This window comes from Sorghum bicolor, chromosome 1 (assembly GCF_000003195.3).
Source record: "Sorghum bicolor cultivar BTx623 chromosome 1, Sorghum_bicolor_NCBIv3, whole genome shotgun sequence".
Taxonomy (NCBI): Eukaryota; Viridiplantae; Streptophyta; class Magnoliopsida; order Poales; family Poaceae; genus Sorghum; species Sorghum bicolor.
This window is the reverse complement of record NC_012870.2, coordinates 65,024,461-65,050,541: the sequence shown is the minus strand read 5'-3', so window position 1 is coordinate 65,050,541 and position 26,081 is coordinate 65,024,461. Positions and strand designations below refer to the sequence as shown.

The 26,081-nt window shown below is 43.3% G+C and overlaps 2 protein-coding genes across 2 annotated transcripts; both read left to right on the top strand.

Annotated features, from left to right (window-relative positions):
• LOC8082602 (flavonoid 3',5'-hydroxylase 1) lies at positions 1,768-7,569 on the top strand. Its single transcript, XM_002467763.2, has 3 exons — positions 1,768-2,517; positions 3,098-3,395; positions 6,696-7,569. Exons 1-3 carry the CDS (start codon positions 1,862-1,864, stop codon positions 7,338-7,340), a joined length of 1,599 nt encoding a protein of 532 aa, XP_002467808.1. The 5' UTR covers positions 1,768-1,861; the 3' UTR covers positions 7,341-7,569.
• On the top strand, positions 18,973-22,762 carry LOC8080777 (pyrrolidone-carboxylate peptidase). Its single transcript, XM_002467761.2, has 5 exons — positions 18,973-19,125; positions 20,224-20,563; positions 21,462-21,566; positions 21,678-21,725; positions 22,292-22,762. Exons 2-5 carry the CDS (start codon positions 20,288-20,290, stop codon positions 22,535-22,537), a joined length of 675 nt encoding a protein of 224 aa, XP_002467806.1. The 5' UTR covers positions 18,973-19,125; positions 20,224-20,287; the 3' UTR covers positions 22,538-22,762.

Genomic DNA, 26,081 nt, shown 5'->3' with positions numbered 1-26,081 from the left:
CCCGAATGCCTTGTTTAGTTCCGAAAACTGAAAAGTTTTCGGAACTGTAGCACTTTCGTTTTTATTTGACAAACATTATCCAATCATAAAGTAACTAGGCTTAAAAGATTCATCTCGTGATTTACAGATAAACTGTACAATTAGTTTTTATTTTCATCTATAATTAATACTCCATGCATGTGGCGTAAGATTCGATGTGACGGGAAATCTTGAAAAGATTTTGGATTTCAGGGTTAACTAAACAAGGCCTAATATGTAGGGAACAACGAAAGTTTGATGAAAAGAAAATATAGGTGATTAATCAGAGTACGTGAGTGTACTGCAACCACCTTCACTACACTAGGCGTCTAGGCATTGGGTCCAAAATTGAATACGGTCCAGATATAGTATACATGTATTACCACATAATTAAATTCTGATCATCATTGTTCTCTAAACCTATGAATTAGTAGGTGCTATATGGCTAATATGTAGGAAATAAATCAAAGTAGTTTGATGAAAAGAAAATGTGCTGGTATCATGTATACGTCTAAAATTTTTGTCCAAACTATAAGGGACTCTAGGTGAACTAATTCTCTAACTCAGTTGTAAAGAAACAAGTTCATATGCATACTCATAATTAATTTCTATTAATAACCCAAATATGGTAAAAAAAAGTTGCATGCACCATTTGGTTTATTACATAATATGTCCTAGAATTTCTGGGATACCTTGAGTATATATATTATGTGCCTTAAAGTTTTTAAGTTTAGTTTGACGTGATTAAACAATTTCAGCGCTAGAAACAAGGGGGTCTATCATAATAGAGCGAAATAAATTGTGATACACTATGAGTCTCTAAACTTTTATGTATTCTTATCTAGATCCATAAACTTTCAAAACCACCATCTAGGTTCTTCAACTTTTTATTTATGTGGTTTAACTTGTGTATGAATCACTTAAAAAGTTTGAAAAAAATAGATAATCACTTTGAGAAATATTTATGTAGCAATAATTTTCCTGCCGGTTAACACTGCACTCACAGGTTAATTCTGAAATTTTCATATCGTTTATTTGTTTGTGTTCTTGGAAAATTGATAGATTAATTATAATTATCCTGTAAGTTTCAGAGACAACGGTCCATTATATAAAAAAAAGTTCTCCACCTTCAACTAAATATAAGAATGTAGAAATATGTTATAAGCAGATACCACACGGTCCATTTTATACTCTAAGAGCATCTCCAAGAGGCTTTCTAAATCTCACTCTCTAAATCATCATTTGGAGAGTCATTTGCATAAAAATCGCTTTCTATACTTTTTTACTTTCCAACCGTTTTGCTAAATCTCATGCGCACTCTAGAGAGTCATTCTCGTCTTCTATATTTAGCTAGCGAAAAATCCAGAATAGACAATGGCTATATTTGAATGACCATTTAGAGAAGCTGTTGAAGGGTAGATTTTCATTAAAATTACTATTCCTAGCATTTAAAAAGAATATACAAAGTCTCTTGGAGATGCTCTTAATATTTGACTTCAGCAGTATCACATCCATAACAACTCCTCTATTCTAAACTATATGGCATTAGATTTTTTATTAATTGTATTTTTATAGTATATCTATTTAATATCATAAATTTTTATAATATTTTCTATAGTTTTCGTCAAAGTTAAGATGTTTTAATTTTTCAAGATTATTAGAATCCCCTACGATGTATATGTAGCTCGTCTGAAAACGGTTAAATAAAAAAAAAAGATAACAACGGTCCCGAGATTTCGAGTACACAGCGCCTCATCACCAATATAAAAACCGTCGTGCTCGCGGAGGCATCCTTAGCTTGGGCAGGTCCTCCTCCCTAGCTAGCTAGCACAGTAACGCCACCATGAAGCTCGCCGCGTTGTGCACCGACCCCGTCGTGCTCTCCTGCGCCTTCCTCTGCCTCCTCCTCCACCTCGCTCTCCGGTCCCTGCTGCACCCTTCTTCTGCCGCCTCTTCCTCTGGCCGCCGCGCCGGCGCCGGCGGCCACCTCCCGCCGGGGCCACCGGGCCTGCCGATCCTCGGCGCGCTGCCACTCGTCGGCCCTGCCCCGCATGCCGGCCTGGCCGCGCTGGCGCGCAAGTACGGTCCCATCATGTACCTGAAGATGGGCACGACGGGCGTCGTGGTGGCGTCGTCCCCGTGCGCGGCGAAGACGTTCCTCAAGGCGCTGGACGCGAAGTACGCCAACCGGCCGGCGGTGGCGAGCGCCGCCGACATCACGTACCGGCGCCAGAACATGGTGTTCGCGGACTACGGGCCCAAGTGGAAGCTGATGCGGAAGCTCGCCAGCGTGCACCTGCTCGGGGCGCGCGCGCTCGCCGACTGGGCGTGCGTGCGGCGCGACGAGGCCGGCCACCTGCTCCGCGGCGTGGCGGAGGCGGCCGCGGCCCGGCGGCCCGTCGTCGTGCCGGAGCTGCTCGTGTGCGCGCTCGCCAACATCGTCGGGCAGATCACCGTCAGCAAGCGGGTGTTCGACGCGCAGGGGGATGACTCAAACAGGTGAGGATCGATCAAAGCTGCATGAAATCCTATCAACAAGACAATGACCATATATATATAAGGCATAAAATCCAAGTTCATTTCGAAAGGAAAGCACATGTTTTTCTTCCAAAATTTCATGATTATCGGGTGCCTTAAGTTGGGATGAGGTTTACAATATCTTTGAATGGGACTAGTGAGATCAGTTGAACTAGTTATCCTTAATTAATGCAATGCTTGACGGAATGAACATCAGCAGACCGTTAATGCGGAAAGCCGGGGATAAAAAAATTAAAAAGTTCAGCTAGGAAGCTGCTGTCATCGGGTACGTATGAGAAGACTGAAGAATCGGCATGACGAGCACTTAGTACTGGCATTTAGCCGGAATGTCCTTGTTAGTGCAGAGAGTCGCTCACCAAAACCTGAAAGCGAAAAGAGAGCGATCGAAACGGCCCCTCCATCGACAAATAATAAGGAGAATCTTGTCATTTTTCATGCATGCATTCATGGAAAAAACACAAACTGATCAAGTATTTTTCGTCTAAACATATAATAATTCTGATACCATATATGCGTGCTGCGTGCTGCGTGCTGCGTGCAGGTACAAGGACATGATCGTGTCGCTGCTGACGGGCACGGGCATGTTCAACATCAGCGACTTCGTGCCGGCGCTGGCGCGTCTGGACCTGCAGGGCGTGCAGGCCAAGCTGCGGCGGATCCACCACCAGTTCGACGGCCTCATCACCAAGCTGCTGGCCGAGCACGCCGCGACGGCGGCGGACCGCGCGCGCCAGGGCCGCCAGGACTTCGTCGACAGGCTCCGCGCCACGATGGACGCCGGCGCCGACGACGAGAGCGGCGAGACCATCACCGAGGTCAACATCAAGGGCCTCATCTTCGTAAGCTCTCGCTCTCTTTATATTTTCCTCACCCCCAACCTCTCTTCATGCATTTATATTTTAATTGCTTGCTTCCCTTGGTTGCTAACTAACCAACTACTAATCTGTCGTAGCTGCAAAAATATGTAATACTACTGCAACAATCGATCATGGCCATGGGTAACTGAATCATATACTCCCTCCATCCCAAATTGTAAGTCATTCCAAGAATTTTGAAGAGTCAAACTTTTCAAAGTTTGACCAAATTTATATGATAAAATAATAATTATTATGATACCAACTAAATATCATTAGATTCTTCCTTAATTATATTTTCATAGTATACTCATCTTACGTTACAAATCTTAGTATTTCACTCTATAATTTTGGTCAAACGTGAAAATGCTTTGACTCTCCAAGATTCTTGGAATGACTTACAATTTGAGATGGAGGGAGTATATCTTCGCTGAAAATGAAGTGCACGGCATTTTGGTGTGACATAGGAGCTAAGCTAAGCTAAGCTAGTAGCCACCGGACCTAACGGAGCACTGACACTGACCGAAAGCTCAGCGTGTTAGGTGAAGCTGCTAGTGGAGTTGTTGGAAAGACAATATCAAAATCACAATCTCGAACTCATGAGATGATGTGGGGCCTGCAGGGCCGGTTTTGAGTCCTCCATGATGGTGATAGCTCAAGGCTTGTTTGGTTCAAACATTACTAGAGCAAAATATGGTTCAAACATTAATTGCTAACCGTTGAAGAGTAGAATGCATATATATGCCTGTCATGCCATGGTTTTATGAGAAGATGCTTACTATATATTTTTATTAGATAACAATAGGGATCACTAGATTTAATTATCTGCCGAGAGAACATACAGATTTAATCCAACCTAAATTCACCCCCGTCTCCTTGTTCTCACGGTGGAAATATATAGTGGGTAAACTGACAAAAAAGGCATTTGGTTCCTATACTTTGTTGGAACATATTTTTAATTTGTTAGGCTATATAGCATACAGATCCAACAAATTCCACCCATAAAATATCTATCAATACGCATAAAAGTAGTTTAAGGAAATCTAGAAATATTGGAACCACTACTAGCTAGAATCTGTATGTTTTCCTAGGATTTTAATTCCTACGAATAGAACTAAAATATGTAAGGAAAACATTTCCCTATCATATTTTGCACCAAAAAAAATTCTATCGATGCATAAATAGTAAAACACGAAAAATGTTGGGACAATAGGGACTTATTTACCCCAAGGGAACCAAAGCACCTAAAAATTATACATTTCCTGAAGGAAATTTAGATAGTAGTTCCAAGAAAAACTAGAAAAGTGGTGGCATAGATATGCTAGGGAATTCATTCCCTAAGGGAATGAGAATGTATGAAAATTATACAATTTCAAATAAGCTCTAAAGATAAAGAGGTATTCTCTTTTCTGGAACAAACAAAATATGAAAGTGCCTCCAAAGATCTTATTGAGTCAACTTTTATAGAATTATATATTGTTTTTATTATTTTTAAGATGGCGTGCAAAATCAAGTCTAAATTATTCAGTGAAAGCCTCGAGATTCTTTAAGGATTAAAAATAAGTGAAGCGGTTAAGATTTAATCAGGAAAACGATATTGGACTCCTGTCCTCCAACCAAACTTGATTATGACGTTTTAGCTTAATGTTCACTTTGTAGACGTCGGATATATAGGGATGCGAACCGAAAGGAAAAGGCTGACGTTTTAACAAACTGCACATATATGTTACCAGAACTCGAATAGCAGCTTTGTAAGTCTCTAGAATGTTGGAGTAGTTAACAACGTGATAGACGATGTAACACCTGGACCATGTTATTATGTCATTTCCTAGAAGAATTGTAATCAAATCTATTAATTAATCAAGCAAAGAATTGAAAGCTATAAATGGCTTAAGGCAACATCTGGTTGTGAGTTGTGTGATTAATTATTGGTGAATGTCGTGTCAGCACTAACATTATTAAGGTCAGTCTCAATGCATAGTTTCATGACACAGTTACCAAGACTATAAACTAGGTAACCGAGCCACAAGAGTTTCATGGGGATGAAACTCCTCTCTCATCTGATGAAACTCCTTCATTTAATGACTCTGCCAACTCAGCAATTTTGCTTATGTGGCACCATATTTAATGTGCATGACACTCTCATAAAACATGCATTGAGACTGGCCTAAGGGGGTGTTTAGTGTTGGACTCTTTAGATCGTCTACTAGGTCGTAGATCGGTGGGGAATTTACTTCTATTTGGGATAAACCACATAGAATTTCATGGATCTAGAGAGGAATGGAGGACGAGAGGATGTGTTATATACTGAACCATACCTTTGGGGTTGGCGGAGAAGCGCGTGGTCGAGGCAGTGGCGGTGGCGGACTTTCCGTCGCTGGCAGTGCCTCCCTCTCGATCGGTCTAGGGTTAGATGGGGACTCGCGGCATTGTAGCGGTGAACCTTGTAACTTGTGCTCTAGCCTCCACCCTCTCTTTTATACACTGCGCGACAGGGGCCTGGCAGCCAAGTTATTGGGCTAGACGCCCCCGATCAGGGCGTGGTCAAGGGTCCGGCCAAGTCTTTGGACTTGGGCCAGTGGAGATCAATCTAACATTTAGTTCCCCATAAAATACAAAATGTCAACTACTTTGGAATGATGAAATGCAAAATATCAAAAATTTCAGGTTAGATCCATCCAAAATGCAGAATTTATTGCTCTCATTATAGCCTCTTGAGACTTTTTTGGACTTTTTTGGCCTCTTGAGGCCAAAATACAAAATAGAGAATAACCACATTTTTGTTAAAATTTTTGCATAGTATTTATTTTTATTATGTAAAATAATACACCAAAACTCAGAATTTTTTGGGATGGAAGGGGAACTAAACACCCCGTGAATCTAGTCGGCACAATGACTCAAGCAATGAAACCACTACTGTTTCAGTATAAGGTTGGAAAACACTGTTCTCAACATAACATCGCATTGACTCTCTCTTTGTGGGCTGTGTGGCTTTGTGGGTCAGCTTGATTGGAGCTCCTTAACATATATAACATACACTGTGCCTGCTGATGCTGAGGTTGTACTGTCATCAAACACACTAAAACAGTGCACCACACCCTTCAATAATGTCAGGTCAAACTATATAACCAGCTTATATTATATACAGTGTTAAACTTAAACCCAACCCAACGATATATAATTCACTTGCACATACTTCAAAACCATGTATATATATCTCGTTGAAAAAAATTATAGGAGTAATAATGTTTGCGTGCGACGCATCGCTGCTTTGCATGCACGCAGGACATGTTCACGGCGGGCACGGACACGTCGTCCATCATCGTGGAGTGGGCGATGGCGGAGATGCTCAAGAACCCGTCCGTGATGGCGCGCGCGCAGGAGGAGCTGGACCGCGTGGTGGGCCGCGGCCGCCGCCTGGAGGAGTCGGACCTGCCCAGCCTCCCCTACCTGCAGGCCGTCTGCAAGGAGGCCATGCGGCTGCACCCGTCGACGCCGCTCAGCCTCCCGCACTTCTCCTTCGACGCCTGCGACGACGACGTCGCCGCCGGCGGCTACCGCGTCCCGGCCAACACCCGGCTGCTCATCAACATCTGGGCCATCGGCCGGGACCCGGCGGCGTGGAAGAAGCCCCTGGAGTTCCGGCCCGAGCGGTTCCTGCCGGGCGGCGGCGCCGAGAAGGTCGACCCGATGGGGAACTGCTTCGAGCTCATCCCGTTCGGCGCCGGCAGGAGGATCTGCGCCGGGAAGCTGGCCGGCATGGTGTTCGTGCAGTACTTCCTGGGCACGCTGCTGCACGCGTTCGACTGGAGCTTGCCTGACGGCGAGGAGAAGCTGGACATGAGCGAGACGTTCGGCCTCGCGCTGCCTAAGGCTGTGCCGCTCCGCGCCGTCGTCACGCCACGGCTCGTGCCGGAAGCCTACGCCTGAGCTAGCTGTCAGTGGTTCGCGTGTGTTGTTGTTGCCTTCCTGCATACGTACATAACTTGTTATGAATCCTACACTTGCATTGGTTGCCTAGTACCAGTATTTGAAATTATATACGGACCTTGCATGGTTTCAGTTTTTTGACACAACCGATGATGGTTGATCAGAAGACGGATCTGTAGAGTTGTTCTTTAACAATGCGCTAACCTATATATCAAGGGACTGTTTGGTTTTCCATGACTAAAATTTAGTTACTAAAATCAATAACTAAACTTCAATCATCCCTGTATAGTTTTAGTGACTAAAAGTAACTAAAGACCATTAAAACAGTTCAATAAAGACTAAACTACTTCAAATAAATGCACAAATCAGGATGGAGACCGCAATAATGAGGGGCAACCCCTGTCCAAGGACACTTTAGCCCACTTTAGTCACTCCTCAGGTACTAATGTGACTAAACTACTTTAGTCCTTTTTAATGAGTTTGTCTAGCACTTTAGTAGCTAAAGTGATTAAAGTTGAGTAAGATGGTGTTTGGTTTAAGCTGCTAAAGTTTAGCTGTCTAATTTTAGTCATATTTAGTTATTTTTAGCCAAACACTATGACTAAATAGGTTTTAGTCCTCTTTAGTCACTTTGGAGTGACTAAACAAGACTAAACCATTTAGCTAACTAAACTTTAGCAGGGCCAAATCAAACAAGCTCTAACTTTAGTAGGGGAAACCAAATAGGCCTCTAGTAAAAAAGATGGATATGCACTAGTAAATAAGTTCTCAGTTGACTGAAGGTAAGGGCAACAATTATTGTCAATTTTTCAAAAAAAAATCAGTAGTAGCAGTAGCAAATAAGGCTAGTTAAGATAAATGCATAAATATGCTCAGATACATTATTTCGAAGTCACAACGACCACATAACAATTGACAAAGGAACACCTTGCACATCAATAATTTTAATTTGATAGATTCAACGTCTATCTTGTATCCTCCTCAATTCCTCATCACTCATCAGTGTAGTACTCTCTCTATTTCTTTTTATATGTCGTTTTCAGTTAAACATAGTCAACTTTGACTAAATATATCAAAACGTATTAATATTTGTAGTACATAATTAATATCATCAGATAGATTGTTGAATCTACTTTTACAATAAACTTATTCGGAGATACAAATGTTACTACTATTTTCTATAAACATAGGCAAACTTAAAAAAGTTTGACCAAAATGCTTTTCATAGTGACATCTAATATGCCTTGACTCCTCGTACTATGTTGTTTCCACATTGATTATATGACTCAATGATTAGGGGCTGTTTAGTTGGTAAATTTTTTTTGGCTTTGGCTACTATAACACTTTCGTTTGTATTTTATAATTATTGTCCAATCATGAATTAACTAGGCTCAAAAGATTCGTCTCGTAAATTACAGACGAACTATACAATTAGTTATTTTTATCTATATTTAATAATCTATACATGTGCCGCAAGATTCGATGTGACAAAGAATCTTAAAAACTTTGCAAATTTTTTCAGGAACTAATTAAACAGCACCTTAGTTTCTGACCGATGTTTGCTTGACTGGGTTCCTAAAATCAAAGGCCAGTGGGTAGGTGTGTACCACAAGGTGCTGGTTTTGGTCCCACAAAATGAAGTATATGGCATATGAAAATGATGTGTTTGGTAGGCAGTATGTTGTGGGCGCAAGGATGGTCCAAAGGAAAATGTTGCGGCACCATCCACACCTTGAAGAAAGTTCATGAAACCACCTCTTGGACGATACTCTATTACATTGTGATTGAATAAAAAACAACAACACTACAAGGGAATCATTAGATTAGGAAAGGAAAATAGATAAATCATGTTACAACCATGCAGCAATAAAAATTTTGAAAGATTATTTTTTTCCATAAGTTATGCTCAAGTGGAAGCATGCATATAATTGAGACTGAAGTAGAGAAAGAAGTATCTACGCTTTTCTCTAATGCTATTGTATGATTCCATCCAAATAGACGTTGTGTAATGGGAAAACTGTGCATGTCATATACTTGTTAACGTGGATGTGGTGCGAATCACACACCAGAAAGGGCATTGGACGCCCGGGCCGCCAGGCCGGGACCGAAGAATGCAGAGAGGATCTCACACTTACGCGATGAGAACGGAGAGATTACAAGCAAACCACCAAAAAATAACCAACGTACTTGCGTGATGAAGAACTGGCTAGTTTTTAGGCAAACTAGCAAAGAAATCGCCAAAGCTCTCGCTTGGGAGGGACCCCGCCAGGGCAAGGACACCGCCAATGCTAGTATATGTTGTTGGCCCAAATAAATCCATGTGCAATAGCTCAAATGCCTTTGATGTGCTCATTTCACTTTTCTTAGGATGTGCATTTCCAACTTGCTTTCCGGCTTGACAAGCACTACATGGTTTATCCTTCTCAAAGGTGACATCCTTCAAGCCTCTAACTAAGTCATGCCTCAATAGTTTGTTCAATTGTTTCATTCCAACATGACCAAGCCTTCTATGCCACAACCAACCCAAACTTGATTTGCTAATTAGGCAAGATGTCAATTGAGTGTTACTATCATTGAAATCAACCAAGTATAAGCTACCATGCCTAAATCCTTTGAATATCAAGTTTGATCCATCAACACTAACAACCTCAACATCATCACTTCCAAAGATGCACTTGAAACCAAGGTCACAAAGTTGTGCAATTAACAAGAGATTGAAATCAAGGCTTTCAACTAGCAACACATTTGATATGCTCATGTCATTTGAGATAGCAATTTTACCAAGCCCCTTGACCTTGCCTTTCTTGTTGTTGCCGAAGGTGATAGAATCAAAGCCACCATTTTGACTAGTATCAATTGATTTGAACATACAAGACTCCCCGGTCATATGTTGAGTGCACCCACTATCAAGCACCCAATGCCTTCCTCCGGCTTTGTAATTGACCTACAAGACAAGATCAATTCTTTTTAGGTACCCAAACTTGATTGGGTCCTCCAAGGTTAGCAACTAAGCTCTTTGGTACCCAAATGGCTTTCTTCTTTGAGCCCATCCATGGTGCACCAATGAACTTAGCATGAACACCTTTTGTATCCTTGATAAGCACATAGAAAGAATTTAGCTTAATTGAGGATACATGAGCTTTGGGTTTCTTGTTCATGCATTGTTGCTCTAGGTGACCAACTTGCTTGCAAGCTTTGCAATATCGGCCATTGTTCTTCACAAAACTAGTCTTGTGAGGAGCAAAAGCGGCTTTGCCTTTCTTGGGGTTATAGCCCAATCCCTCTTTGTAGAGAGAAGCTCTTTGGCTACCCAAGCACATAAGCAAGCGGTCCTCACCACCATAAGCCTTGGCTAAGGTGTGATTGAGCTCTTTCACCTCCTTCTTGAGAATTTCATTCTCAACTTTAAGTGTGGTCTCACATGTGAAACCATCACCACTCGATGAGGATGATGTAGATGAGCTACATGAAGGGTTAGTAGAAGCAACAACAATAGGGTTGCTTAAGATATCACATGTTATGCCTATGTTGCAAGTTTGAGCTTTTTCAATTTTAGTTGGCTCATTTTCACATTTGTTAACTAGAGAGGAATGAGCTTCTTCAAGCTTAGTGTGAGCCTTTTGAAGCTTCTTATGGTCTTCCTTTAGACTCTCATAAGATGCTCTAAGCTCATCAAGTTCTTGCTCAAGGATTTTCTTATCCTTAAGCAAGGCCTTGCACTCCTTTCTAGTTTCTTTATAATGATGAGTGCAATCTTCTAGCATAGTGATTAGTTCATCTTTAGTTGGTTCATCATCATCACTATCACTATCACTATCACTAGCATGGTCACTCTCATCATCAGATGATACCTTAGTGGCCTTGGCCATGAAGCATGATGGAGTGTCGAAGATGGAGCTCTTTTCTTGAATGGCAATGCTAGCATGCGCCTTCTTCTTATTGCTCTCATCATCACTTGAGGAGTCATCACTATCCCAAGTTGCAACATGGGCATCACCCTTCTTCTTGTTTGAGCCTTCCTTCTTTTCTTGCTTCTTCTTTTGCTTCTTTCTTTCCTTCTTGATAGCATCTTCATCCTCACTATCATAAGGACACTTGGCGATGAGATGATCCTTGCTATGGCATCTAAAGCACCTCATGGAGTAATCATTCTTCTTGGAAGAGTTCTTCTTTCTTCTTGCTCGATAGCCTTTCTTCTTCATGAACTTGCCAAATCTTTTGACAAGAAGAGCCATCTCCTCATCATCATCACTATCGCAAGAGCTTGCTTCTTCTTCACTAGATGAGTCTACCTTGGCTTTGCTCTTGGATGTGGAGGCCTTGAATGCCACACTCTTCTTCTTCTCATCATCCCTCTTTTCACCTTCCTTTCCTTTTCTTGACCAACTCATCCTTCTCATCATCATCTCTATAAGCATCATCAGTCATCACTTCTTGGAACACTTGTTGGGGAGTTGATTCACTAAGTGTTGTCTTGACTAGCACGGTGATCAATGTGCCAAATCTCTTGGGTAAGCTTCTCAAGAATTTCATAGAGAATTGACTATCTTTCACTTCTTCCCCAAGTGCCTTGAGCTCATTCACAATGACTTGCAACCGGTAAAACATCTCCGGCACACTTTCATCTTCTTGCATCTTGAAGCTTGAGAACTTTTCTTGGAGGATATATCCTTTGGCGGTCTTGGTTCCCTTGGTGCCCTCAAATGTTTCTTCTAATTTTGCCCATGCATCATGAGCAATCTCAATATTCTTAATTTGCTCAAAGGTCTTGTCATCAAGAGCTTCATGAAGAGCACTAATGGCAATATCATTGCATTGTAGCTTCTTCTCTTCGACCGGTGTTGGTGCATTTTCATTTGCAACCTCAAACTTTGTTTCGGTCACCTTCCAAACCTCTCTATTGATTGACTTGAGATGAGCGGTCATCTTGGACTTCCAATATGCATAATTGGTGCCATCAAAGTAAGGTGCCTTCTTTTGTGTTGTTGATATGCAAACTAAGAGCCATTTCTTCACCGTAGGTTGTTAAGCCTCAAATAAGCGGTGCCTCGGCTCTGATACCACTTGAAAGGTCCAAATGGCTAGAGGGGGGTGAATAGCCTATTTAAAATTCTACAAATTTTACTAAACAAGTGAGTTAGTAAAATAAGTGGCGAAGCTATTCTAGCACTAGCACAACTAAGCTATGCAAGCCACCTATACAAGTCTAGCAAGAAGGCTAAACACTAAACCACAACAACTAGAGAATGCTACACAACAACTCTAAACTAACAAGAACTAAGCTACACAAGCTAAACTAACAAGGTAGGCAAGTAAGTAAAGAGAGGAGAGTGATTGTTATACCAACGTTGTAGAGTAGAGATATATCCAATCAAACACTCACAATCACAAGAGAAACCTCGGTAAGAGATGACACAAGATTTTTTACCGAGGTTCACTTGCTTTCCGGCAAGCTACTCCTCGTTGTGGCGATACACCCACTTGATGGATCACGAGCTAATTGGCAATCCAAAGCCAAACCCTCAGCGGGTGCCGCACATCCACTCACAAGATGGGGATCCTCCAAGCCACGAGCAATCCACTAGAGTAGCCAATTGCGATCTCCCGCGGGGAAGGCTCAAGAACCCCTCACAAGTCACTTGGTGAGGCTCGAAACAATCTCCAATCACGAGCTCCACACCACCGCTGCTCCAAGCCGTCTAGGGCGTCGGGAAACACCCAAGAGTAACAAGAAATCCGCAGCAAACTCAAGAATCAAGTGCCACTAAATGCAACTCTCAAAGCAATGCACTTGAATCTCACTCAATCTCACTAGGATTAGCAATCAAGCAAGGAGATGAGTGGAGGGAGTGTTCTCTAGCTCAATGTATGCCTCAAGTAATCAAAAGTGCAAGAGAGAACCTCTCAAAGCCGGCCACCTTCTATTTATAAGCCCTTCAAAGAAACTAGCCGTTGGTCACTATCACTGGGCTGAAAACGGGGGCACCGGACGCTACTAAGTGAGCACCGGACGCTCGACTCCCTGCGTCCGGTGCACTGGAGTTGGCCACGTGTCCTCTTTGAAACTCGCGTGTCAGATCCTAACGGCTACCTGCAACACACCGGACGCTCTGCAAGTCCACACCGGACGGTCCGGTGCTCACCGGACGGTCCGGTGCTCACCGGACTCGTGCGCAGAGAGGGTGTCAAACTCGCGACCTCACCAGACGGTCCGGTGCTCACCGGACTCGTGCGCAGAGAGGGTTGCAAAAACCCCTCACACCGGACGCTCTCAGAGTGCGTCCGGTGCTTAACCCCAGCAGGGTCAAGCACACCGGACGCTGAGGCCAGCGTCCGGTGCCTCCGCACTCAGCGTCCGGTGAGTGTTTCTCAGAGAGAAAACACTCCCGTGACTTCTCCATATTTCCCACCGGCGCAATAGAAAATATACACTTATTTTTCTCAAAAGCGCCGAATCCCGCCTCGCAAGCTCGGCGGGAGGGAGAGAGGAACCCACACCCCTCTCAACCCTAGGAACTCCACCTCCTTTGCAAAAGTGCTAACACCAACAAGTGTCCACCACCAAAGTACAAGTGTGTTAGCTTTTCACAAACTTTTTCACCAAAGAAGTTAGCAATTTACTAGATCCTAATGCATATGCTCAAGAAGTGGACCTAGTAGCACTTGATTCGAGAGATGACCGTGATTTTCCCTCTTGATAGTCGGCTATCTATCCTAAACCCGGTCAATCACTTCTCTACTCATCTTAGACCGGCAAAAGTAAAACTCTATGTTTATACCTTTGCCTTGATAACTTTGCTCCTCGTCTATCATCATGATCTCCACATCAAGCTTCATCTTTTTGTAGTCATGTGGCCACCTTTCCATGCCACCATGCACCTTCACCACATGTGTTGCTATGCCTAACTCACATCACTCAAACACAAGGCATTAGCAACTTGGTGTCATTAATTACCAAAACCAAACTTGGGCTTTCAGCATTGGCTGGACTTAAGCAAGTGATAGTGTAATGTTGTCTAGAACTATCACAAATTGCTTCTATACTATGGATTTTCCTTTGAGAAAATCAGGGTTTGTTTCATCTTCGTAGTTGATAACCTTTGTATTTAAATCCATCTAATAAATTAACCATTGTATCAATTAAACGATGGCTTCCAACAAAATGATAAATTAAGATTTTTGGTTCTCATGTGTATTATTATTTTATATTTTATATAAATTAGTAAATATGTCTGTGTATTGCAAAAAACATATATCCCATGTCATTTATTTTCAATACGGTTTGAGATTAAACTCTATATCCTAGCTATGCAGACGCTATTTTCACTTTTATTGGCATGGGTCATGAATTCAAATTACAGACAGTAACCAAGCGATAATCTTATGTCTATTTCATCACATACGACTACTCTTAATCAAACTCGTCATCAGAACTCTTATACTCGTTGGTGCAGAGGGAGGATTTCATCACATACGACTACTCTTAATCAAACTCGTCAGAACTCTTATATTCGTTGGTGTAGAGGGAGGATTGAATGGAGAAGAAAATGAGGGAGTGCGAAATGAAACAAAATATTGTAATGTTAAATTAAATATAGATATATAGTCGAAGGATAAATTACTCAATCAGAGGCAAGATCCACGTAGATTGCTGAAATGCTGAGTCTGGCATCCTAAAAATTGGCTATTCGTATAACTTGGACGTTGTAATGTCAACATGAAGTTATATTTATAGATTTTTAAAAGCAGTATACACTCGGCCAAATAATAAATTAAAAGATGACAAAATTTTTGAGCTTGCAAAGGAACGTAAGTCAAGCAAGCCCATAATATGGGCCGGCCTGCCTCTGCGTATGTAATAAAGCGATCTTTTGTATATGGGCCTGCCATGGAGCTGGGCGGCGCAAGCAGCTGGGTCGTCTTCTCAAGGAAAATGTCCATTTGATTTCGTGAACTACATTGTAGCGTGATTTTCTTATCAAACTTCAAATTCGTATATCTTACCCTTTGAACTCTCAGAGCATCTCCAGCAGTACTACCTAAAACACACTACCTATTTCTCTATTTAGGTAGCCAGCTATTTTAATACTACTTATATTTTGTTGTTGTCTCCAGCATTACTACCTAAACCACACCCTCTAAATTTAGTTTAACAGTCAATGACGTGTGGGACCCACATGTTATCTCCTTCTCTCCTGGTTGCCATCCACTACCTCGGCCATAGAATCAGACCGCGTCGGGAAGAGTCGTGCAAGGAGAGGCCGCGCAGAGAGAGGCCACGCAGGGAACCGCCTGTGCCTGCAGGAGGAGAGCCGCGCAGGGACTGGCATCCCCTGGCCCCGTGGAGGTGCTGCTCGCCGTCAACGTGCCCAGACCGATGGAGCTCCAGATGCGATGGAGCAGGGTATCAGTGGACCTCCAGATGCGGTGGAGCTGGGCCGACGGCTGCGTCGAGGCTCCCTTGTGGTGTCGTGGGGCTCACCGGACCGATGGAAGAAGTCGGTGATTGAGATGGACGGTGGCGCATGTGGGCGCACAGGGCGCGTGCGTGCAAGCGCAAAGGAGAGAGGCGCTGGGAGGGAGAAAAAAATAGGTAGTCATATCTGTTGGCCCAACAGATGTAGGTAGTGGAAGGAGGAATTTGTTGGGCCAACAAAAATAGATAGTCTCATAGACTACCTAAATATAGGATAGGTAGTGTATTTAGGTAGCCTGCTGGAGATGCTCTCATACCCATAAGAGTTTATATTTTCTAATTATCCGCTGAATCATAAAATCGTTTAAATTACTTCTCTGTACCGATCAAAGTTTATTTTTAAATTAAAAAAATCTGGTAAAATAAGATGTTTAAACGACAGAAGATGTCACTATGTTTCTAAAAATAAAAATATATTAAAATGTTAAATTTATATTAGGATACGATAAACTAAAACATATTATTTAGAACTAGTGAAAGCATCTTCAAAAGCTTCCAAAAATTATATTTAGAAGATGAGAAAAAATCCAATAAAATCTAGAAAATTTCTAAAACATATGTCTTAAGATTTTTCTCAATAAAAAAATGATAATCTGATAGGGATTCTCCGTGGTTCAAAACTTGTGTGGTATTTGCTAGAACTTTCTAACTACTTCCTCCATTCCTAAGTATAAGTGAACATCGAAGAACACAAAGCATTTCAAGTTTGACGAAATTTATATGATAACATAATAACTTTTATGATACCAACTAAGTATCATTAGAGCATCTCCAAAAGTATCCTATTTTTTCCTCCTAAAAATATGTAGTTTAGCAGCTTCTAAAAGGATATTGAGAAGAGAAAACAAGGTCATCTCCAAAAGTTTCTAACAAATGAGTTCTAAAATATCAAATTAGCCATACAAAGATTTTTTTTTTCGGCAACATGGTCATGGTCGTCTTCTTCCATGCCGCGGCCTGCTCGCACTCAAGCTCTCTCTACTGGCCACAAGAAGCGAGTATCACAGTTTAGAAGAAAGCAAAGCTAGCGGATCTCAGTTGCTTTGGAGTCATCATCTTGTTGCTTTGGAGTCGATCGGGCATGGTGAAGATCTGCTGCATTAGCGCCGGCTACACGTCGGCGGGTCGTCCATGGCCGTGATCGCGCTCAAGTGCCTAGCCACAGGGGTGGGCCTAGGCCTAGGGCTAGGGCCAGTAGGGCCATGACCTTACTCGTGGTCCAAAAATTTCAGGAGCAAATCTTCAATTTTGGTTAAAAAAGAAGCTCATTCAAAAGAAGACTAGGGCACAGCCGCACAGAGAAGTCGCTCAGTCACCCCACGCAGCCACGTCAGATGCCGCCGCACGCTCCGCCTCCGCTCTTCCCTCTCTCCTGCGTAGTCCGGGGGCTCCGCCCCTCCGGCCTCCCTCCTCATGATCAGCGTCGGCGTGTCGTCCCTTGCTCGCAGCCTCGCCCCTGCCCTCGCAATTGCAGGTAGGCAAGGCGCCAGGGCCAGAGTTGGTCGCGATCGTCCCCTGTCGGCCTGCCCGGCTGCCCGTCATCCCCTGCTCGGCCCTCGCCCTTGCGGCCTCGCCCAGACGCGATCGTGGGTCCACGACAGCTCAGAGGCAGGGGCCAGACCAGGACCGTTGTTCGCCGGAGCTAGGAGCCCCCTGCTCTCCTGTTCGGTTGTCCCTCGGCCAAGGCCCAGGGAAGGGAAGCCAGAGACCCCTTGTCCAAAACCAGAAGCCTAGCTGTGAACCGGTGAACGTAAAGTGAAGTGAAGATATTTCTTTAATTTTTGTTTGGATTTGCAAACTTTGTTTGAGAATTTTTATTTTTCTGTGACATATGTGTGTATATATATGGTTCTATAGACTATATTGCAGGTTGTAGCTTTTAGATTTTGGCCACTAGGATTTTGACCATAGTCAGTCAAATCCTGGGTCCGCCACTGCCCATCCATCAAGATGACCATCGTGGACATCTCCTGATTGACTGCGCATCAATGGCTGGAAAAGCAACCGTCTCTCAGTCCTGGAGCCGGGCCTGGACGCCATCGTTAGGGCCTGCCGTGGCCGCGACCTCACCTTCAGCGCCGATGCCGACATCATCTTCGTGTCCGTCAACACGCCCACCAAGGCACGCGGCTTCGGTGCTGGCAGTACGACCTCGCCTACTGGGAGAGCGCGATGCACGTTGTCACCGCTGCCGCGTCCTGCTCATGCCCCAGCACGGCGCAAGATCGTCGTTGAGAAATCCTCTGTCCCTGTCCGGACTGTCAAGGCCATAGAGAAATCCTACAAGCGTCGCCTGCAGAGGTGGGAAAACAGCCACGAGCAGATTCGCACAACACCCGTGCGCGTAAAGTTACGCGCAATTGGGTAGTTTTTATCAAGTGCTAAAATTTTTAGGAGGTTGGATTCGGAGTTGTTGGAGAAGAGTTTTTTCTAATCTTGTTTAAAAATAAAGATTAGAAGGAGTTTTAGGATATTCGAGATGCTCTTAGGTTTTTTATTAATTATATTTTTATATTAATATCTATTTGATGTTATAATTTTTTTCTAATTTTTTTTCTATAATATTGATTAAACTTGAGATACTTTAACGCTTTAAGATTTTTATTATAAATTGGGATGGATGGAGTATAGGATAAGAAAAACGGCTAAACCATCATGAAAACCACATTTAATCGTAGGAGGTAGTTTAAACCGCACGCACAAGTGCCATGCGGTTTCGGCAAAACCAACCAGCGGCGCCGGCGCCTACCTGAACTGGAAAGCAGCAGACTGGAGCTGGAGGCGGGCGGGCGGGCGCGGCGCCGCGGACTTGGGTTGGCGTCCCGGTCCCGGCACGCTAGCTCTCGATCGCCTCAGCGGCAGCCCGGCTGCTCAGCCCCAGCTGCCGCCTGCCTGCCTGCCGTATTGTTATGCTTCTCCTCCTCTCCTTCCCCACAAACCGCCGTCGCCGCCTCTCCCTCTCCCTCGTGTCGTGTCGTGTCGTGTCAGCCATATCCGAAGCTGGCTGCCAGCACCCCCAGTCCCACCCACCCCGCTGACACGTGGGGCCGGACCCACCCGGCCGTGACGTGGACGCGCGCTTATTTTATTATCAATCAGTGACCGAGTCAGAAAGCCGCTCGCTCGCTCTTCTTCCGTCCGTCCGCTTCTCTCCCTCCCTCCCTCCCCCCCCCCCCCCCCAACCCGCGAGACGGCCGGCAAATTGTTGCAGTGCACTGAAGCCAACAGCTGCAGGACAGGAGGAGGAGGTGCTTCGATTCGTCCCCGCGCGCCCGCAGCCCAGCCCAGGCCCCCGCCGCCGGTCCCGAGGTGAGCAACGCCGTTCCTCTCTGCTCTTTTCCCCTCGTGGTCTCGTCTGACTTTTGGGGAATTTGATTTCAGTTCAATAGGCCTAGTTTAGTTTTAATCTTTTTTTTTAAAAAAAATAGACACCTTACCACTTTCATTTATATTTGATAAACATTGTCCAATCATAAACTAGAATCAAAATATTTGTCTTGCAAATTACAAATGAACTGTCTAATTAGTTTTTATTTTCGTCTATATTTAATGTTCAATGCATGCCTCTAAAAATTCGATGCAACGGAAAATTTTGACGTGATGGAAAATCTAAAAAAAATTGTAAAATTTTTTGGAACTAAACAAGGCCTCAATTTAATTTGGACTTGGGCTCCTCCCCGCTGTGTTCTTCCAATATAGTCGCCTGCTTGCTAATCCTACAGTAGCAAAGAAATCCCAGCATCATGCTCGTTCGCGAGGTTTCTCGACGCCACCATATGTGATGGTTGTCATGACGATGATGATGCTGATGCGCTGCCAGCGCGTGCTACTAGCCACTTTCTTTACCTGTATCGTTAGAGGCCCTAGAGCACAATACTGACAAGCATACGACTCTAGCCGGCTCCTGTTTGAATTTGGCCTCGATGAGCTAGCTTTCCATTCTCTGATTCAGGCAACAACCAAGCTTTGCAGTTGCTTACTTGATGCCCAACTTAATTCTGCGTCTTCTTTTGATTCTGTAGTTTCATACTAGCTTGTGCAGTAATACTGTGGGCCGGGAGGGAGACGTCTGCGTCAGTCGGTTTCAGGATGGTCTCGCCGCTCCTTGGCGTCCTTCCGATCACACATCTAGACAAACCTACAATTATTATCTTTCCCTTCTCCCTACTGTTTGATCATATATATGCAAAGTGGTTCAATTATAGAATTCCTTCTGGGCAACGATAAATATTGCTGAATGTCTTTTATACCTGTATAAATGCATTCGTGTTGGATAGGCCTTTGGTCTGGAAAAAAGAAAATGCTTTCGTGTTGGGCTGGGCAGTTGCCACAGTCTGCCGTGCCTTCACAAACATGCATGCTTTCCCCACTGCACTACCTTTACTGATATTAGCAACGTCTGTCCAGGATTCCAGGTTCTCAGGCACAGGTCCATCATCTTGCTACTCGACACACACAACACTGCATACGGATGGGTTCCGAGGGGCCATCTTCTCCGATCACCACCACCGTCCATGTCACTGGATTCAAGAAGTTCCATGGGGTCGCTGAGAACCCCACAGAGAAAATCGTACGCAACCTCCCGTCATTCATGGAGACGAAAGGGTTGCCCAAGGGTCTTGTGCTTGGGAGCTGCACCGTCCTTGAGGCTGCCGGGCAGGGTGCGCTTGGTCCGTTGTATGAATTGCTGGAGTCGACTGTCTCCGGCCGGGAATGTGGAATGCCAAGTCAGGACCGAGTAATTCTGGTAGTTTCTCTCACTTTCACGTATATCAGTACAGAAAGTTAATTACCTGAGGAAGTATGAAATTCAGCTATAGTTTGGAGAAGCAGTTTTATTCACTTCATGTGAAAGATTACTAAGGTTTAGAAATTACAGCACTTTAGGGTGATAACAGACTGTGAATTTGTGAACGCACACCCCACCTAGCATATTTCATCATGACCTTAACATTTTAGCTTCAAATCCATGCCATCTGTGAGCATTGTCTTCAGTCAAAGTTAACGCTATGCATATTATTATAGAATTTCATCAGTCTCACCTCTCATGGTTTAAATTTAACCATTTACATAGAGGTTGGTGACTTGGTGTTGATTCCGCTCCAGAAGGATTTAAAGGAACTTCTTTGTGATGATTAAAGTTATGCATGTTTCATAGTTTGTTTATGCGGTAGAGCTGGGTAATACTTATTCTGAATAGGGGACTCGCTTCAGTCTTGTTTTTGCATGGAACATATGCTAGTGTTTTTTCTCCTGAAATTGTCATAATAAAACTCACTGTAGTTGCTCATATTTAGGAACTACGTGATTCCCACTGAGAGTTGTATAATTTTGGTTGATTTACATTCATTCTCCTATTGAACCCTGGGTGTAAACATTCTTGCTTTTGCAGCAGGATATATTAAGAAAGAAGAAATGTGATATGGAGCATATACATAACATGAACCGACTCTAGTCTAGCGCTTGAATGCTCGAATGAACTTATGCAGCAGGCAGCAGCCAAGTTTGACCTTGCCCAGTCATCATTCAAAACTGGCATGCTTAAATAAAAGATATAATGCTGTGATGTTTTCAAATTGCAAATTCTATTTTTTATCTCGAATTTAGTTTAAACAAATTAATTTATGTTTACGCAACATTTTTAGCTCCATTTTGGCGCCAACAGTGGTTCACATAGGTTTGCTCTTGAGAATCAAGCTGTTAATGAAGCTACTTTCCGTTGCCCTGATGAGCTAGGATGGAAACCACAGGTTGATATCTTCTACCTTTGCTATTTTCATATACAAGCATGTTTATTCTTTATTTCATTATATCTTCATGATTTTGTCACATTCTATCATTCATTTTCTTTTACATTCCAGAGGATGCCTATCATACCATCTGATGGAAGCATTTTACACGCAAGACAGGTATATTTTAACCATTACTTTTTTGAAACAAAGGCATATTTTAATCAAACAATAACTTTGCACTGATTGCATTAGACAAATGAAAGAGAAAACAGAGACAAAACGATAATTACAAAACCACCTGTCGACTCAAATATGGGGGAAGCAACTAAAGCAAGATACAACTGAAACAAAGAGAAACCGAACTGAAAAAGGGTATCTTAACATCTTATTTGGAAAACTAGTATTTCACTTTATGCTGTTAATAACTTACTGTCCTACATCCTCTGTTTTAATAAATCTGCTGTCAGTTGATTGCATTCTTTTCATTTTCAAGAGTACAAACAAAGTATTGATTTTCCTTTGTTAAACTTAGTGCTATCACTTCAATGCACCACTCTCATTAACCACTGTACGTACAAGTTCCTCCTCCTTAAAAGTCCCCCAAGGAAATTCTGTGATTGGTCTGAAATGTTCTCCAGCTTCTACATCAATGATTGTTTGCACAACTGTCTGTTTCCTGCTACCTGTTAGTTATCTTACCATGTGCATCAGCTGAACTACGTTTTCATTTCATGATCAAGCAGACTACACTGCCAGTGAAGGACATAAACAAGTCTCTCCAACAGATGGGATATGATGTGATGCCTTCAGATGATGCTGGTCGATTTGTGTGCAATTATGTCTATTATCACTCGCTTAAGTTTGCAGAGGAACATGGCATCAGGTCCCTCTTCGTTCATTTCCCTCTCTTCTTGGCAATTGATGAGGAAGTTCAGATGCAATTTGTTGCTTCCCTTCTTGAAGTCCTCGCTTCCTTGAACTTACAGTAATCTAATGGTAGATCAATCACTCCCAGTGGTATTGTTCCCAATTTATTTGGAAGGGTTAAGTTGTTCCAAGTTTACAAGTGGGGTGAATAAGAACGAGGAATCATTCATGGAATTATGTGTGCTCAAAAATGTGTAAAAAAAATATCTTCTTAAAGCAAATGTCCATGCAGTCCAGATGTCCAAATATCCAAAGCGGTTTATATGACAGGTGTTATTGTTCTCAGAGCTTCTGTTTTACCGTCTGATGCTATTCAATATTTACATGGCTATTTAATCATTCTGTTCTTTGACATTTAAAGAAACATTTTTCTTATCAAGTCATATATAGTAATGGAGCGCTCTTTATATGTACTAAACATGGTGCAACCCCCTGTGTTTTTCAACATTTTAAAAATCACCAAATGAAGTTAACAAATCATTTTAAATTTTCTCAAATTAATATCAAACCACAAAGTTTAGCCAAAATGAATTTTCAAATTAAAACCTTTTGAAAACATGAATGCGTGTTTGTTTAAGTGGTTGGCATGTGTTTGAGAAAAATGGTGATACCCTACCTTTTCAAATCTATTTGAAATTAACTCAAAGATCTATTCAAACAACTAATCGAACCCACTAAGGGCGTCAGCAACGACATGGGGTGAAGTTGCCAGCTTCCGTCCCACGTGGAAGGCAGAATGAGGAGAGAGACTCTTCGCCAGTGACCAACAAATCGCCCCGCGATTTCTCATAGCCTGAGGACTTGTGACATGAGCAAAGGGCCAACTGAAAGAGCACGAGTAAAATATATTTCTTTGGCTTCTCTCTCTACGACTCATCAGATGTTTAGTTTCAAAAAAATTTGGGAAATCGACACTGTAGCATTTTCGTTTGTATTTGACAAATATTGTCCAATCATAGAGTAACTAGGCTCAAAAGATTTGTCCCATCAATTCCGACCAAACTGTGTAATTAGTTTTTATTTTCGTCTATATTTAATACTTCATGCATGTGTCTAAAGATTCGATGTGACAGAGAATGAAAACAAGGCCGCCAACGTCCTAATGCACTCTCAGGTTCCATCTCCTTTTAACTCTGCTCCTAGTTCAATGCGGTGGTCTGGATGGCCCTACATGCTAGCCTCTCGTCGCTCTCCTCTGCTCTTCGAGGAGCCTCCTTAGCTCCCGCACTAATTGGGACCATATATCACTACTAGAAAAATCAACAAATCACTTTGGTCATAATAAACGTCAAATTCGTCATTGAAACATATCTCTGACAAAGTTATGACGAAATTCAGTGACTGAAATCTCAATTGTCATTCTCAAATCGTCATAGATGAAAGGATTTCTATGGTCAGCGTCAAGTGCATTAGAGTGTGCTGAAGTTACTAGCGAGTAAGGGGGTGTTCGGGACTGCTCTGCTCCACGTTTTTTAGCTCCACTTCACGTTTTTTAGCCAAACGGTTTCAGCTCCACGCACTCAGTTCGAGGAAAAATGGTGGAGTTGTGAGAGCACCTAAAGAGGTACTCCCTCCGTCCCCAAAAAGAGTGTCGTTTTGGGTTTTCGTGCCACAACTTTGACTCAATTTGTAGAAAATGTGTGCAATATTTATATCTCTAAATAAATTTGTTAAAAACTAGACTTAAAGATCTTTCCAATGATACTAATTATGTACTATAAATATTAATATTTTTTACTATATATTTAGTTGAAATTATTTTTCGGAAAGCGCAAACAATACTTATTTTGGGACGGAGGGAGTACTCCACAAACTCCAGTTTTTTTGGAGCTGCTCCACAGTGGAGTTTGTGGAGCAGAGTTTGTGGAGCAGTTATAAACACCCCCTTAAGGGCTTTATTCCAAATGCTCTAGCCAGCAAAAGTGATTAAGGAAGATTATTCAATTAATGTTGGTGCTTTGCGAAGTGATTAGGCATGTTAGAGACCGCATGTTAGCACTTGCTCTAGGTTTAGACTTGGTGCTTAGTGAGGTTTACATACCTCTTGCTACTCTGTACTTATGAGCACCAAGATGTACTCCAAGAGGCTTGTGATCTTACAAGATGACACCAACTATGTTTGTGATGTGGTCGCTAACGAAGGCACGTGACACTTTCTAAAATTTATTACGCCGGCTAACCGAAACAAATGCGGAATTAAAACTATCGGTCTTAGCCAAGACTACACCCCTCTATCTAAATTCTCTAGCACCTTGAAAAGATCCTAAACAAGCAAGCAAGGTGCTACCTTAGCGAGAGCTCACCTAACCAATTCTAGGTGCAAGGTCACACAAACCTATGCCACTAGTACTTTGCAAACCGGAGGAGCTCCTACACAAACTAGTAAGCAAAAGCACAAAGCTCTTAAGCTCACTAGCAAGCTCAATAACAAGGCAACTAATGCCAAATTAGAGAGCGCAAGTTACTTAGCTACCCAAACTAAGCAATGTGACTAACAAGGTTACACAAACCAAATTGGTCACGCAAGGGAACTACTTCTAGCTACACAAGCAAGAAGGTAACTAGCAAGCTACACAAGCTAACTAATTACAAGAGCAACTACACAAGCACAAGTATGTGAATGTAAGAACAAGCTTGTGTTAGGGACTTGCAAACCAACAGGAAGAACAATGTTGACACGATGATTTTCTCCCGAGGTTCACTTGGTTGCCACCAAGCTACGTCCCCGTTGAGACAAGCTCCAAGGTTGCCACCGGTCCTCTTGCTAGTGGTGACCCGCAAGTCACACTCTCCCACGTGGAGTGCTTACCACAAGCTCTAGCACTTGACCCGGCCGGACCACTTGTCGCTCTTCACGTCTCGCTCAACTAGAGTTGCTCTTCGCGATCCCCGCAGGGTGAGCACCGTACCCCTCACAATCTCTTCTCCGGAGCACCGCACAATCTCCTTACGTGCTTCGACGGAGTCACAAGCCACCAAGCCGTCTAGGAGGTGGCAACCTCCAAGAGTAACAAGCACCACCGGCTTGCAACACGAACACCTAGTGCCACTCGATGCAATCTCTCAATGCAACGCACTAAATCACTCACTCGCTATTGATTCGCACTCTTGCAAGCACAAGTGAGTTAGAGGCTTTCCTAGCACTCCCCAAGCATGGACACTAAGTCTTAAGGGTGCTCAGCACCGGCCAAGGCCGGCCACCACTTCTATTTATAGCCCCAATGGCTAAACTAGCCGTTGCCCCTTCACTCGGCAAAACACGTGGCCACCGGACGCTCACAGAGAGCCACCGGACGCTCAACCCCAGCGTTTGGTGCTCAGGCGTCAGCCACGTGTCACTAGCCGTTTGAACTCGACCGTTGCCGCCAACGGCTACTGCCCACGCGCGCCTGCACAGCACCACCAGACGCTCCTCTGCGTCACACCGGACGCGTCCGGTGCACACCGGACCCGTGCGCAGAGAGCTCCGCAAACTCGCACGGTCATCGGACGCAAGCCACCGGACACACCCTGAGCGTCCGGTGGTTACCGGACTCATGCGCAGAGAGGGTCGCGAAAACGTCCGCACACCGGACGCTGAGCACCGGACTCACTCCGGTGCGTCCG

What these genes read in the sequence shown, in the direction of transcription:
- LOC8082602 (XM_002467763.2), top strand. Translation starts at nt 1,862, where the DNA reads ATGAAGCTCGCCGCGTTGTGCACCGACCCCGTCGTGCTCTCCTGCGCC. An exon ending in CAGGGGGATGACTCAAACAG is followed by an intron (nt 2,518 to 3,097) that starts GTGAGGATCGAT and finishes TGCTGCGTGCAG; the next exon opens with GTACAAGGACATGATCGTGT. An exon ending in ACATCAAGGGCCTCATCTTC is followed by an intron (nt 3,396 to 6,695) that starts GTAAGCTCTCGC and finishes GCATGCACGCAG; the next exon opens with GACATGTTCACGGCGGGCAC.
- LOC8080777 (XM_002467761.2), top strand. Translation starts at nt 20,288, where the DNA reads ATGGGTTCCGAGGGGCCATCTTCTCCGATCACCACCACCGTCCATGTC. An exon ending in GTCAGGACCGAGTAATTCTG is followed by an intron (nt 20,564 to 21,461) that starts GTAGTTTCTCTC and finishes CAACATTTTTAG; the next exon opens with CTCCATTTTGGCGCCAACAG. An exon ending in AGCTAGGATGGAAACCACAG is followed by an intron (nt 21,567 to 21,677) that starts GTTGATATCTTC and finishes TTTACATTCCAG; the next exon opens with AGGATGCCTATCATACCATC.